At 32.7% G+C, this 17,319-nt stretch overlaps 1 protein-coding gene across 1 annotated transcript; it reads left to right on the top strand.

The window, feature by feature from the left end:
* The first annotated feature begins 3,270 nt into the window (after nt 1-3,270).
* On the top strand, nt 3,271-16,242 carry LOC133184969 (glucose dehydrogenase [FAD, quinone]-like). The gene is given in 9 exon segments (XM_061320033.1): nt 3,271-3,392; nt 3,621-3,829; nt 4,868-5,057; nt 5,189-5,244; nt 8,341-8,491; nt 8,716-8,864; nt 10,408-10,600; nt 15,608-15,833; nt 16,035-16,242. Coding segments are annotated over 9 exon segments (1,461 nt in total). The 5' UTR covers nt 3,271; the 3' UTR covers nt 16,201-16,242.
* Nucleotides 16,243-17,319: the final 1,077 nt, after the last annotated feature.

Raw genomic sequence — 17,319 nt, 5'->3', positions numbered from 1 at the left:
TTGTACACTTCCACATTCCGTTGACTTCTTCAAAGTACGCCTTAACAGTGCTGCGTATTTGATCTCACTGCATTAACAGACTTTAGTTATTAGACGTCACTAACTTGTTTGACATGCAGCGTAAAGAAACAGAGAGGTGGATCAATCTATTTCACAATCTTTACATATTGGCATGATCGATAACAATTTTAAAATATTTTTATATTGAATGTTGACGCATAACAAGACGTACAGAAATGACACAAATACTAGTTTTTGGATTACCGGTATTTTATCAACGTTAACTTTATAGCCTATATTAACAGAGTCTATGACGTAGTCAATTGTGTCATGTGACAGGTATCCTTAAATAAAGTACACAATGATAATTTTCTCAGTAATATCGTGTCCAAATGATAAAACTTTATTTTAGTTAATCATTTATTTCAATATCAAAATAATCCAGGGATCGACAAAAGTTAGACAAAGTTGCTTTGAGGCCGAAAAAGTTTGTTTCTTACTTTAACCATGGTTCTTTTTTTTTTTTCGTTACTCATTCATATATCGTGAGTCTGGCAATGCCTGTCAAAGTTCAAAATAATGATAAACCATTGAAAAAATTTCATAAACCTAAAGCAAATTAGAAACAATTGAGAATTTCCTAGTTTTAAATATTTTCTGTTCAAAAACAATTCAGAAATTCCTTTTCGTTTCCGAGATATTCATATAAGAAATTTTGAGAGATCAGCTATAATTTTCATACATGTTTTATAATGGCATTTCCATAACATAGTATGACATAATAAAAAGTACGGGGGAAATGGGGGAAATAACATTTAAATATGTTATTTTCTATTGTATGACTACAGTTCTTTGTTGATCTTATGAACAACATCTTTACTAATATATTAGAATTTTGTGAAATTTAATTAAACCTAGACGCGATGCTGAGTAAACTAATTTTGACAATGTGAGGGGTTCACTTATATATTTTTAGCCTTCAAGGTGTCAATTCATTTACCGTATGTTGTCTTTTCTTAAGAACACGTTAAAAATTAGGACCACCTTGAAATGAAGCACGGATGTTTCTCCGTATGTAATAAATCTGTAAATTGCATAATTATATTTTTTAAAGTGTCGGGGTTTTTTTCTTTTAACTATTGGTAAATTTATCATTTTGTTTTATTTTCTTTTCCGACAGTAACTTATTAGACATTATATGATAGACACAAGCAGTAGAATGTTTCCAACCCGACACTTAATCTTTGTTTACTTTTTACCCCATTCAGGTCAAAATATAGAATGGTTACCTTAGGAATAACTAGTATCATGTGGTGATATCCTGAGCCGATGTAGTTACCGTCAGATAATGTGGTAATGTATTCTGTGATTGTATATATTTATAGCCTCTTAACATTGAACATTTTCTATTTAGAACTTTGCATAAGAAAAGTGAAAAGTCCAGCTCAGATTAAGATTGTACGGTAGGAAAGAAGGAATATAAAAAAAAGAAACTGATAGTTAGTTCATAAACTTAAACGACAAAAATATTTTAATGAGCTTTAAGCTCAAGATTTTGTATGGTTTTTGAGATATTTAGAAACAATTAAGAAAAACGTAAGTTAAGATATCACAAGAAGTTCAATAAATAAATAAGGGAAAATTAAATGTGAGAAACGCAGTCAAATCAACACAAAGACGATGTAACCATAAAATTTTGTACAATCAGACGACAATTCAAAAATCGGGCGAGAAAAGAATATCAAAGAGAGAAAACCAACATATAGGATATTGTCCTTTCTAGTCTCTACATTACGCAATTTTACTATGATATCAAACTTTTAACACATGAATAAATTGTACGACGATTCTCCGGATGGAGCCCCGTGCAAAAACGAAAGAAGAAGAAAATTGCATGTTTTACAAACAACGGTTAGTAAGGATGCATTTTGTAAAAGACTCAAGTTACTAATCAGATAAAGCAATGATAATCATCATCATCATCATCATCATCCATATATATGGTTCCAAGGGTAGATGAAAGGTCAAATAGATATACAAAAATCATCGTGTGAGCACCTTTTTACATGCAAGTTTTTTCGTCAATGTATGAGAAAAACTATATAATAATGAATTACCTTAAAAATTATATGATTCGAGAAAACACTTTATTACAACAATCCCATTAAGTAAGATTTAATGCGATGATTTATTAAGAATATTGAATAAAATAACTTTAGTATCAAAGATTTCTTTGTTAATCTTCACAATGTTCTAAAGAAAATCATATTGTAAAAGATTTACCAAAGTGTAGGTAAAATGTTGTTTGCTATCTCTTGCTCATAAATGCGAATAGTTTCAAAGAATAGAAATTCTCAATGGCACCTGATCCCACCTCTGATGTTTTAGAGGTCCGTGTTTGCTCTGCTCCAAATGTGCATTGTTTAATGAAGTTTTGAGCTTCAATACTGTTCGTTATCTCCATATATTTTATATAATAGGAAATATATATCGACGACGTATTGTCAATTAACAATAGTTATTTCCATTCTTATGTCGATACGATATATCCCGGTGAACTTGAGATATAAGATACTACAGAGTCTGACACATCTGTTTCATATTTGGATATTTTACTTGAAAAAGACGTTAATGGTAGCCTAACAACCACGCTTTATGATAAACGTGATGACTTTAACTTTTCAATCGTCAACTTCCCTTACTTATGCAGCAATATACCTTCATCATCTGCATACGGGGTTTATATCTCTCAGTTGATTCGATACGCAAGAGCATGCTCTACGTACATGTATGTACATTTTCTAAAACGAGGTAAATTATTGACAAACAAGTTGATGAAACAAGAATATCAGCAGTCTCGTTTAAAGTCATCATTTCGTAAGTTCTATGGTCGATACAATGACCTTGTCAGCAAATACAATTTACCATTGAGTCAAATGCTGACTGACGTTTTTCATACTAATTGTTAGGCCATTATTTACACACTGAATTGTCGATGGATCTTTCCGTTATTTCCTGATCATGACACGGAGCACACGGCGGGTGTGACCGGTCGGCAAGGGATGCCCACTTCTCCATGGCACCTGATCCCATCTCTGATGTTTTGGAGGTCAGTGTTTGCCCTGCACCTATTTTGTAATGTTTAATGGACTTTTTAGCTTGAATACTGTTCGTTACCTCCATATATTTCATTAAGTTATGGTACATTATGCTTCATTTTTTAATGACAGAATTTTTTTGCAGTGAACTAGCGAATCGTAATTAGAAAAAGATGAGATTTAAGGGGGGCATAATAGCGTTATTTCTCGGTGTTATAGTTGTGTATTACACCAATCGAAAGACTCCAACAATAGAACTTATTTCTCTCAACTCTTCGTATGATTACATTATATGTAAGTAATTACTTCAAAACAGAATGATGAGGCTTATAGCAAAAGCTTATGACAATCTGAAAATCTGTAGCTCTCTGGTCTGAAAAAAAATTGGGATGCATGGACGATCATCCCGATTTTTACAGGCCAGCAACCTACAGCTCTGCAGCTAGTGAAAATAGAACTGTACTTTCACTTTTTGAAATTCAATAACCTATATATATTGCCGTTATTTGCAATATTCTTTAGTGGGCGCTGGATCAGCAGGATGTGTCCTCGCTAACAGACTTTCGGAAGATCCAGGGTCATCGGTGCTTATTTTAGAAGCTGGGGGTTCCGAGACTGAAAACGAAAACATAAGTATCCCAATTGCTACAGGAAGTGTTCAGTTATCGAATCAAGACTGAATGTTTAAATCTAAACCCCAAAAGAAAGCATGTCTTGCAATGCGGAACAAGGTACAAATCACTTTATTAGCAACTCAGGAACACTTTATGTGCGACGAAAGCATGTGAGGCAATATTAGGTATGTCAAAGTGAAAAAGTTACTTAGAGAACGAATCGGGTTCTCTATCGTAGATACAAATTTGGGGAGGACTAGTGCGAAGTAGGAGTGTCCCCCATAAATTTGAATCCACAATAGAGAACCTGTCGAGTTCGCTAAATGATTTGTGACACGATTCAGTCAAAATACCGGTAATCACCTTCCACTTTTGCACTGTGTTCTGCAGTATCCGCGGATAGCGTAAGGTCCCGATTAGTCTTGAAAACGGTTTGACTAATTATCACGTGGAAATGAGCTCTCTTGATTTCTTAACGGATAAGGTGGAAAAATTACCTTATTACAGTCTGGTGACATTATGAAGATTGAGCATGATGTACTTGAGTTACTTCAAAATCTTACATAAGATAAAAGATCCAAATTTGTATCGTTTCATTGGACTTTCGAGATTGAATACTGTTCGTTATCTTCATACTTCATTATATTACTTAGATATAAGGCTTTCCATAACTGCTGATTTTCCTTTTTGTTTGGATCGAAGTAATATGTAGATTCTAATCAGAGTTCTCTTTAAAAAGTGATTGAGAAAATTCGACTTTTTAATTCACAAGGTAATTTTAATTAATTTCCAAGAAGGTACTCCCTCTTTTATGCTATTAAAATCAGAGTTTACCTCATTTCTATCTTTGCTTTTAGACTGGTATGAATTTGTTATTTGAAATCCTCACAGAAGAGGCCCACGATCATATACGCTCACCTGTTTATTTTATGCTCAATCTGATAAATGTACATGTGTATACATATTTTATGTAGATTACAGAATAACTTGTAACTGCTTTCTTGCCCAGGTACAAGGGAGCAAGTATACATTTAGAGGCAAACTCTTACGTGCGGGTATCACTGTCTTGTAAAAGCATCTATTTATTATTGGATTCACTTGGATTTGTTGTTTTCTTTAATACAATGCATTATGATTTCTATTTTAATTTTTTAGCAATCTTCTTGGCCAAGCGGAAGAGTACTTGGGGGAACAAGTAATTTGAACTTCATGCAATATGTCCGCGGCAGTCGCCATGACTACGATGGCTGGGCCAGAGAGGGATGTAAAGGATGGAGCTATAAAGATGTTCTCCCGTATTTCATTAAATCTGAAGATATACAAATCCAAGAGCTTCAACACTCAGGTACAATGATAACTTTTATACGTTGTGTAGTCCTTAAATTTGAATCCAAAATGAAAGGCGTCAATAAAACGAAAAAAGAAATTATCTGTTTCTCTGTATGTGGAATTAAACTGGTTATTTCCAAATGTAAGGCCTTTACACATTTCCACAAAAAGAAATTGGGGGATTACAGGAACCAAAAGCCAATGTAAGCCAATATATATATTGATCTTGGTGTTTTTTCCCGAAATGCTCTTAATAAAATTAGATAAAAAGGGGAATACACTTATGCAATATTTATTGTAATTCTTATCCGGCATTTTTAATAATGTACTGTAAATGGATTCATTATTAGATATATATTCTCTTTTCCGTGAAAAATCTTTTATGCCTATGCCAACTTATTATGAAGTTAAACAAAACCAAAAAATCAAAACATTAGAGCAAGATTCGAACGCTTTCTTCAATAAATGTCCGTCTAAATAGCTCCTCGCTGACAACTACACCACACAGTCACATAAATATGGTACCAATGTTTTGTAAAGTGTAAAGAGAAAGATCTTTACATCGCCTTTCATTATTTGCTCTCAAAAAATCTATACTTATAAATTAATAAATTTTGCAAATAAACTCTGAAACGGGTGCCCCAGAGTTCTTACTTACTCCTCTAAGAATACACACGATACAAGATGATGTCCGTAAACTATATCTAGATTTCACTTGCATTGTAAGTATCGTACATTAAATTAAAAGTCTACTTTTATTTTCTATAAACAGCCATGAAATAGCAAAAACGTGAGTACGGTGGCGTTTCCGGTTGGCGGATCAAAGTTACTGGCAATTTTTAATGAAACTGACAACAAGCAATCGTTAATTTATTTCATTAAACGTCATTACTGAATTATTCAATCAAAACTTGATTTAAATGATATAAAGGAAATAAGTTGTGATAACCGATTAAAAAGGGAAATGTGCAAATTATTTTCGTCATTCACCGATCGTAATATTGACGGAAGCTTCTAGAACATCATATAGAATCGAGCCCGATGTTAAAAAGAAAAACAAAAAAAAAAGGGTTTTGTGTGAATGGTCATTGAAATAATGGTAAATCATTGATAACACTGTAAGTTGTGAATATATTTATATATCGAAAGATTATTACATATATGTAGTAGGTTTTTCTAATAAATTCATCGGTAAGATTTGTATATATTCCTCACTGAGAGCATCGTGGCAACGAATCCGAAGTAAAATTTGTACTTCGCAATAAACTTGCTTACATGAAAAGAGAATATCAATGAATAAGGCATTATTCAAATACAATTATGTTGTATAATTTTGTGCTTTAATTAATACATTTCAGTTTTTCTCTGAATACAGTCTTTTGTATCAAATACTCGGCCTATTCCAGTGGCGGATCCAGGAATCTTGAAAAGGGGGGGGGCAACCAGTTGGGGTTGGGGTAGGGGCCCACGGACACACCAAAAAAAATGATTTATTAAATTTTATGTATATTTTGGACACAAAACGGGAGGGGGGTTGGCCCCCCTCTAAATCCGCCAGTGTATTCATAGGGCTTAAATAAAAGCTAATTTTTACACAGGTACTTTTAGGTCTTGGATTATAAATATGTATACATGTACCTTATTGATATGTAAAAAAAAAAAAAAAAAAAAAAAAAAAAAAAAAAAAAGAGGTAAGGTACAGTTTTTACATATCAATAAGGTACATACATATTTATAAACCAAGACCCAAGTACCTGTGAATTCTTACCAAAAAAAATGTATTTCTCAGTTAAATGTGCATATTCACTGCTTTTGTTCGTGACGGAAATGAAATAAGAGCATTTGAAGTAAAATATCCATAACATAGTACATTGTGTATAACAGGTTTCACAATAAACGTCAATTAATGATATTGTTATTTAAGTTTTACAGGGGTTGGGGGGGGGGGGGGGGTTGGGGGGTTGGAGACGTACTTCTACTTCATGCGGGATTTTGAACAAAGTATTTCTTCCTGCTATAAGCCTGTAGGCTCTCAGTAGAAACTACTATATATATATATATATATATATATATATATATATATATATATATATATATATATATATATATATATATATATATATATATATATATATTATTAGATTTTTTCTGTCGGTAGTGGTATAAATTTCATCTAGTAAATAAATAAATAAATGGAGCTATGACACAATTCAAAAAATGTAGTTATAGCATCCAATTTATGTCAGTTTTTGTGAAAAATGGGCGTGTCGTCATTTTGTTGTGTTAATCATAACCAATTTCGCAGTTACTGTATTCAGTTATTGTCGATATTGTACGCAAATGGTAATAAACATTAAATAAATTTAACAAAAAGTGGAATTTGTGACAAGTAAATTCATTGCTTTTTCATTTGTCGCTATATAGGCATATGGCTCCCTCCGAACCCCCACTAACCCCTCCATTTTTTTATCCTGTATACAGAAAATAGAATAATATTTATATTCCTTATTTACTAGGGATGTCAAATCGGTCAATTTTTGATAATCGGTTACTCGGACGTTTTTCCAATCGAGTACCCGGGTACTCGGTAAAAAATGTAAATACAAGTGTATTAATTTTCTTGAACCCCGTTAAGCTCTGTTAAATCTCAAAGCTGTTTTTATCACGTTTTATAAATGTATATAAACATCGATTCCAACGGAAATGATTTTTTGGTACTAAATTTATTTATCAAACACAAAAGACGCAATTAATACATCAAAAATTACAACGCAATTGTTTACAGTTCTTGTTTAGGATCTGTTTCATCAAAAGGAGGACAATCTGTTACGCATGTTTGTGATGATTAGACTAGCGAAAGAGAAGGAAAGGTCGTTGTTGGGATCGCTAGTCTAATATTATTTCATATGCTGATTGTTTCCCCCGTATACACTAAACTTACTACGCAAACTGACTTTCAACATTTTTTTTAATCTTTAGTAATTTCTAAATATTTCTCCATTTTCTTAATACTAGTAATTACACATTTCATGACATCACTAAAACTCTTAAAGCTACCTGTTCGATATTTCTGAGCATTCATATCCCGTATATCAATGACAAAAGGTATGAAATTCAAGGTATTTATAGCAATGGATTGAAAGTCCTGTATTTTCATCAATTCATAAAGGCATAAAGATCCTATGCTTTTTCTTTATAAAATATATCGTAGTTTTCAATTTCATGAACTGGGTTTGAATGTATCGCGTATCATGCATTGCTTAATAGTTACATATTTTCTCTGTTTCGTTGCTATTCAGATCCCATTGGTTGCAGATCTGCCAGTAGGGGAGAATTTGCAGGATCATGTTATGACGTTTTTAGATTTTCATTCGAATACTTCGAGCGTGGCAACCGCGGCCAAACTTTTGTCACCAATGAATTTGATAAAATACTTGTTTTTTAAGTCAGGTAAATTTCTTAAAGGATAAACAAAATTCTTATTTAATTCTTTTTAAGATTAAAAATTGTTTTATTATGCACTATGTTTTCGTAGATATCAAAAAGCACATGTAATTATTACGAAAAATATGTAATGAAAACGATAATTAAGAATTCTCATAAACTTTGTCGAGTGATTTTACAATTTATGTTTTATATTAAAAAAAACTAACGCATATATTTTTTATACAAAGGGATGTTAAGCAAGTCTCATCTGGAGGGTACGGCGTTTTTGGCAGAGGACAAAAATCTCCCACCATCACTTCAGTTCCATTTTTACAGCCTTTTGACTGATCCAGCCTATGTAGATATTTTTTTGGATAATTTGAATTTAGACAAAAAGGTATATACGTTTTTTTCTGAACAGAATACAAAATGCAATAGTGCAAAATTTTAATTGGCTATATTATCTCAACATTTCATATAAAAATCTTATTAAACTTCTTATTGAAAATTGGCTGATATGTTCTTTGTGACCACGATAACATAAATTTCGGTTACCATGAACTTATAAAATAATTTTTGTTAAAAATTAATTTTTTAGGTGTTTTTGGTAAATTTTTAGGTCACCTGAACAAAACGGCTAGTGTAAGCTTTGCTGATCAAAAGGTGCATTGCGTCCATCTATCATTTTGCTGTCTGTAAGCTTTTTACATTTTCAAATTTTTCTCGAAAAGCCAAAAGACCAAACTTGCCTCAAAGCATCCAGGGTATTGAGCAGGGGTGAGCTGTTAGAGTCTTATGTTTTAATTCATTCTTTAAAAAAATGTTTAAAAATGTACTTTGAAATTAATTAATTACTTATTAGTATTTGTGACTAAATTACCTTTTTAAGCACTATTATTTGATTGTAATTAAATTGAAAACAACAACAAAGTAATTGTAATTTGATTAATTACTTCTTAATATAATTGGCCCCATTCTTAGTAAAGATTCACACCTTCTTTCAAAGAGAAATTATTATTGAATAGTAAAAACATCTTAGCCTTTTTAATACATAGGAAAATGTGCCTTTCAAACTTTGTTTTCAAAATACTGGGGACCCAATTACTCGCACAAACAATCAAGTATTCTTGGGTAGGGTAGATTCAAATTCGTTGAAATCATGACCCTAGGTTCCTATGTGAGACCTTTATATGGAGACAATTTTCCAGTGGTAATATATCAGAAAAATCTTTCTTAAAACCAGCATTAAGAATACAAATATATTATCATTTCCATATGATTAAGCATCAAAATTGTTTGGAAAAATATTGGATTAATACTATAAACCGACTTTTTTAGCATTCAAGAAATTATTTCCGACCTTCTATAACTCGCGAATATTAATCGCCGCGAATCTATTTTGCTTTGTATCTGTAGAGAATGTTTCCTCAATCGCGATATTTAATTGTCGCGGATAGATTTCAAATTGATGAATCGCGAATAAAAGATGACGCGAATAATAGTTGGTTTACAGTATATAAATATAGATAATATAAAGAGTTTCTTTGAAAGAAGAGCAGGGACATAATTATTCAAATATTCAAACAATACATTGTGGTTTAGATGCATTCTTCTTGGAGACATATCTCCAGGGCTAAGAATGGGTCAAAGAAAGAGAATATACACAGGGAAAATACCTTTTTACGAAACATGGTTTGACAATAAAAGCACGATTATTCAATGATACGCATGCATCTCCTTGTAAGATACATTGACGTTTGTTGGAAGCATGACTCGGGGACTAACTTGGGCCATTGGTCTGAAACAAATGTTATAAAGAAGTGTATTGATATGAACAAACAAATGTAAACGACAATTCATAAAGCTGATATTAAGCCTTAGTCAACTGTAGAACTACTGTGCATGTACAAATCAGTATTCTTTTTTACGCAAATATGAAGCTACGGGACGGCAAACAGAAAGAATTAAAGAGGAACTTAGAGGGAAATAGAGAGGCCTTTTTTGCTGTTCCCATTCTTCTTCATCCAAAGAGTAGAGGGACCATACGTCTTCAAAGTGATGACCCATTTGATCTGCCTATTATTGATCCAAACTATCTCGACCACCCAGATGATATAAAAACACTCTTAAAAGGTATATGCATAGATTTTTTTAATCCAAGAGCAACTTTTGTATTTGCACAGAACTTAGGATATAACTTTGATTTGCAGAAATGAAAAAGGTGAAGATAACGAACAGTGAATAACCATATCCAAGAACAGTTATTATATGACTGTAAATTCCTAACTCTCTGATTGGCTGCAATCGAACATTGAAGAAAGAATGTTCACTTGTCCGTGATCTTTCAGGTGAATACAAGGATTTATTTTTCTATATCGGACTAAAAAAGATTGAGAACTTCCAAATTGATACGAATAATACTAAAAAGTTTTTCACTTGAACTCGACTTCCATTAAGGTAAACATAACATTCAGGCAAATAGAATCAGGGTGGGGCAGTACTCTATACCCTCTTGATACTTTTTAGTTCACCTCAACGAAATTGGGGGGGGGGGGGGGGGGCTTTTGTGATACCCAGGTTAAAGTTTTTGGAGCAGTTTTCTTTTCAAGTACTTCTATGCCCTATATTAATCAGAGATGCATGGAAGATGCTTCTAGTGTGTTTCATTGTTCCAGCCAAGGATTCAGATGCTGCAATTTCAGCTAAGGAATGACCAGGTTAATTTTTTGGGAGCAGATTAAAGTTTTTAGTACAGGTTAAAGTTTTTGGAGCACGTCTTATTTCCAAGTAACTATAAGCCCTTTGTTGACCAAACTTACATGGATGATACATCTAAGGATGCACACTACCAGGCTTACTTCGGATGCTGGACCTGACCTACATTTTCCGGATAAGTGAACAGGTTAAAGTTTTTGGAGCAGGTTTGTTCTAAAGTAACTATAAGCCCTATGTTGACCAAACTTGCATGGATGATACATCCAAGAATGCACACTACCAGGCTTGCTTCGGATGCTGGACCTGACCTACATTTTCCGGATAAGTAACCAGGTTAAAGTTTTTGGAGCAGGTTTATTCTAAAGTAACTATAAGATCTATGTTGACCAAACTTGCATGGATGATGCATCTAAGGATGCAAACTACCAGGCTTGCTTTGGATGCTCGATCAAACACACATTTTCAGGATGAGTAAACAGGTTAAAGTTTTTGGAGCAGCTTCATTCTTAAGTAACTCTAGTGCCTATGTTGATCAAACTTGCATTGATGATACATCTAAGGATGCACACCTATGGACTTGCTTCGGATATTGAATTTGACATACATTTTTTTCAGAAAATGGACCAGGTAAACGTTTTGGGTGCCGGTCTATTACAAAGAAACTATATGGTCAATCTGAACTATACGTGCATGGATGATGCATTAAGGGATGAATACTCTCAAACTTGCTTCAAATGCTGGATTTGAATTACATTTTCTGGATGAGAGACTAGTTTGAAGTTTTTAGATAAGTCTATTCTCTAGTACTTGCAAGCCCTATCAGATCAAAATTGCATAAATATTGCATCTTGGGATGTACACTGCTAGATTATTAGCTTAATGTGGGACTTTGCCTTACTTAAAGACAACATTCGTTGAGATGAGCTCTGTAATCTCTGATTGCCTTTTTTTTCTGTGAACGTACATATCTACTATATTAATTTAGTATGACAATGATAATTGAAAGACTGGTTCCCCTCACTTTTTGATACAGTATAGTCTAATCTCTCCTACGTTTATGAACTTAACCCCGTCCCAGAAATATAATTTGGAAATTTGGAGAATTACTCTCTAGTCAAAGATTTTTTTAGGTAACTTGTCTATTTTATTTGTAATACCCCCTCTCCATTAAAAATCTATGCTAGGTGACTGATATATTTTTTTTAACATTGCACATAAATAGATCAAGAAATTCCAGATTAAGGAACACCAAAGGTTTCCAAATGCCAGAATTTAATTTGCGTGTAATTCTTTCATTATCAAAGATAACATAATAAAAGTATATATCATTTGAAAGCTTGTTAAATTTACTATTTAATTATCCTAATAAAAACTTTAATTAATAACTTATTTAAAAATTATTGAAATATTAATGTAAATTTTAGTGCATAAATATTTTATAAATCAAGCTTTTTATATTTAAACCCTCAGAGTGGTCATTTTGCCTCAAGGTAGATTAAAGATTGATCTTAATAACTAGATCTCAGATTTTTGATAGATCTTCTAATTCAAACGTAACCAATTTATTAGCCTAAAACATTTCCCTCAATAATTCCAAAACTAAGCTGGATATCAAAAATCTGAGATACGATTTTGTGAACACACATTTGAGAAGTCGCCCGCATGGCACATTGGTTAGAGCGTGTGCTCTAGAGTTGCGGAGTAAGGAGTTGATCCTTACGTCGTGGGTTCGAATCCCACTGTGGGACGTGGAGACCGGTCGTTTGAATGAGACCGTATAAATCAAGGTTCCATGTCGCAGTAGGTGCTGACACGAAAAAGATCCCTCACTGTTCAATGGCCCTGAGTGCCGAGTATAGGTCAAATTTTGTAGCCCTCCACCGGCAAGTGGTGGCGTCTTCATATGAGTGGAAAAATTCTTGAGAGGGACGTTAAACAACAAACAAATACATTTGAGAAGTAACCTATCCAATTTTCAGAGAACTTTGTCAATAAGTAAGGGAGCTGAATCCTTTGAAATAATACCACAATGTGTCTGATCTTTCTTTACAGTAGAGGGCAAAAACCCATTACACAACAAAATCTGCCAAAGCTAGGAATACCGGTATATGACACCTTGGAGATTCAGCATTGGATACCTGTCACTTAGCCATATTTCCTATGCATATTCACAAGAATGGGGGTTCTTTTCTGTACATGTATTTAGATGCTTTTAATTAAGTAAAATAGGTTCAATTCTTAATCAGAAAGATTTCACGGCAAAATGGCAAGAGCTAAGCTTCACCTCCTATTTTATGGTCATCAGTGATTTGTTAGATCTCTTTCTCTAAATCTATAGTTCCTGTAGTTTAATTACTAATAACCTCTGAGTGGCTAGTGAAATATTCCCCAAGTGGTCACAGTAATTTATTGCCTCTTTCATGAGCAGGCAGTCACAGATCAAATCAGAAGCTTCATTAACGGAACATTTACATGTGGCAGTGTTTATGTTTCATTATTGTTAAATAATTAGAAAACTATTTCATAATAACCAAGAATTTTACATGCATTATAAAGTAGTGATTAACTTCTTTTTCTTAGCCAAAAATCTCAAAATTGTTGAAAATCTTGAAAAAAAAAAAGCCTTTGATGTATCCTTAATACAACTGGTTATGTATATTTTAATCCCACTTCTTTCAATTCGTCCGCCGAAATATTGCCGACTCGACGTTAAACAATAAACAATCAATCAATCTTTCAATGCGTTTGGCAAGGACTAGTAAAGAAGTAAGAAGGAATGGATTGCTTAACAAGTTTGTATCATATAATCATTGGATCATATAATAAAACAATCGTTGCCTTTTTCAGTCAAATGTTTAACCACCTTTAAAGTACAATATTCATCTTGCCCTCCGGTCTCGTAGGCTACTGTACTCCTCAGATGGTTAAATCATCGAATTGACCTCAAGCAATAGTTGTATAATGTTATTTTTTAAAGTGATATTTGGAAAATTAAAAAAAAAATTAATACCCATTATCATGAAGATTGGCTTTATTAGTGTATTTATTATATAATAAATTATATCAAAGACATTTGTTTGTGAATTGTCAATGGAACTTCAGTAAAGTGTTTTAATGATTTTTAACTAAATATGAATTTTAGAGTCGTGCCATTTTTGAAAGAATCTGTTAATTTTTTAAGGCTTGGCTTGTTTCGGTATGATAAACAATTTATTGCATGAATGTTTGGGAAATATTAAGATATATTCAGCGAAGAAAAAAACATGTTTTCATTTCCAGAGGGCTTCGTTCGAGGGGGATGTAAATAATTAATATACGGCACCAATTTTGATGCATCGAGGGGGATACAATTTTTTGCGCTGTAAAAACGTTCATATATCCCTCACGATCATGCAATAGATATATAATATTGAATGCGAATATATTGAATCAGCTGTTTCTAGAGATTAATATTAAGCATGATTTATGTTCTATAAATTGCAAATATAAAAACTATAGTAGTGTATAATATAAAGGGTCATTATTTTTTAAAGATGTCACAAAGTGGAATTCAAATAATGGTACTGTAATTTATAAATATACAAATTTTCTTTCACCTTAGTTTTTGGCATAGAGAAAAGTATAAATGTATATGAACCAAAAACCTTAAAAAAATGTTAGAATTTTTTTTAGTGAACCTTTTAGTAAAACATACACAAACATATACATAAAATACATAAATGACAGTATACACATATAACTAGTTAAAATTACAAAGACATGCGGCATACTAGACATAAATTACACACATAGAAAGAGACATATATAGCATGTATTTACACAGGACAATACATAGAAATAAACATAATTGATCAAACAAAAATAGCACTTATATTCGTACTGTCTAAAAAAATAATCTGTAATTTAATTTTGTTGTATTAAAAGATAAGATAGCGCTTTAACTGGATTTAAAAAGTATACTTTAGTAACAAATTTATGGTTAATTAATTAAAATGAACAAACATACTGGACATAAAAACAGAAGTTTGAAAAATTTGAACTAAAGAGTAAAAGAACTGAATTTGAATACTAAGATTTACTACTTTGAATACTTAGAATACTAAGATCAGCAGGAGACACACTTACAGAAATCTCAATTCCAGAATAAGAAATTTGAATTGACTTAATATTGTTACGATTCTAATTTCTTCTGGAAGTTTATTCCAGAGTTTGGCTCCTGCATATCTAAAAGAGTGTAATCCATGTTTAGTTGTTCTTATCCTAGGCACCTGTACTTTGTTGCTTTTCCTAAAATTATATACTAGAATTTTCTATATTCAAAAGATCGTCAACAGATTCACTATCAACCAATATTATACCAGCTATTTTGGAGTGTTTACTGTATTTACAAACAAAATATACGAAAGTATCTTTAAATAAATTTAGGAGTACGAGAGATACTAAGGCTAGGTGATATTTCGGCATTCAGGTCAATTGGTGCCTCGTCACAGGATCCATTGGAGTCCTACACCCCTCAATGTGACGAACTAAAACCAGGATCAGACGAGTACTGGATCTGTAGACATTTCACTTATACAGCTTATCATCCAACATCCACATGTCGAATGGGAGCCAAGAATGATAAAACAGCAGTGGTAGATCCTGAACTAAGGTATTTTTATATTTCAGATGTGTTTCAGTATTACATTAATTTGATTATTTTTATATATTGGCAGCAAAGTTTCCAAATTACAACTAGAAATTGGGAAATATTATGTACATCGTTTTATCTATTTGATACAGAAGGTTTTTAAAGAGCAATATAAGCGTTAATATGAAAAATTAGAGAATAATTTATTTTTATATAATGCAGAGTGAGAGGAGTCCAAAACCTTCGAGTCGTCGATGCTTCCGTCATGCGCAATGTGCCCTCCGGAAATACAAATGCTCCAACGATAATGATTGCAGAAAAAGCTGCGGATATGATAAGAAATATAAACAGTGTGAAACCCATCAGAAAGAGAACTGATAAACTTTGACTAGTGTTGTACAATTAGAAACATTTTACTTGTAATGTGAGGTTATATTCGGATAACTGCCATTTTGTAGTTGGTTATTAGTCCCCTACCGGTGAAACCGGAGGGGACTATAGGTTTCCTCTGAGTCTGTCCGTCCGTCTGTCTGTCTGTCCCTCTGTCTGTCTGTCTGTCTGTCCCTCTGTCTGTCTGTCAGTCTGTCTCACTTGGTTTTCCGCACTTTTTTTCCTAAACTCTTGCAGATATTGAGCTGATATAAAGGTATGTGAGTGTACCTTGATGAGTTACAGATCAAGTTTGCATTCCGTTCCGCTTCATTGATTTTTGACGGAATTACGACCTCTTCAATTTTTAAGGGTTTTCTGCAATTTTCTTCTAAACGCTTGCAGATATTGAGATGATTTTTGGTATGTGACTTTACCTTGATGAGTTATAGATCAAGTTTGCATTTCGTTCCGCTTCATTGATTTTTGACGAAATTATGGCATTTTCAATTTTAACGGGAACCAGATTACACTTGCCGGTAGGGGACTAGTATTGCTAATGCAATACTCTCAGAATATTTGTTTTATTTCATTTTTCTGTTCTTTTCATTGACTAATGAAGGCTGATATTTTCAGGATTTAAAGTAAAGATGATGCTTTGGATTGGATTTTTGAATATAATGGGTCCTGTCTTACTGTGTTACAAGTTCTTATTACCAGGAATACTCAATTAAAAAAATCTTAAATAGGATGTTTGCAATTGTGCAAGCAAGTGATTTTTGTAGATTAAATTCAGATTGAGTGTACAATTTTTTTTCTTTTGTACTTTGTTTTTAATGGTCAGATTGACTTGTAAGCAATAAGGAAAAACATATGTAACCAAAATATTTCATACTAGTATTTAATTTACCATACATACTACTAAAGAGCAAGAGACTGATTGAGGCGTGTATGCTGGGTTTACTCTGACAACATCACTCTTAAAATTTGTGACTGTGACAATTTTAGATGTAGTTAGAACTGTCATATACAGTCAAATAAATATATCTACATTCAGAATTGTTGCAGATAACCAGACAATCTATTTTGTTGATCCTTTATTGAACTATTTCTTGCATTTGTGCCCAACATACCTTAC

This window comes from Saccostrea echinata, unplaced genomic scaffold, assembly GCF_033153115.1.
Source record: "Saccostrea echinata isolate AGI-Se365-2 ecotype Australia unplaced genomic scaffold, CSIRO_AGI_Sech_v1 ptg000012l, whole genome shotgun sequence".
Classification (NCBI taxonomy): domain Eukaryota; kingdom Metazoa; phylum Mollusca; class Bivalvia; order Ostreida; family Ostreidae; genus Saccostrea; species Saccostrea echinata.
The sequence above is the reverse complement of the archived record's forward strand: the minus strand, read 5'-3'. Positions and strand labels throughout refer to the sequence as shown.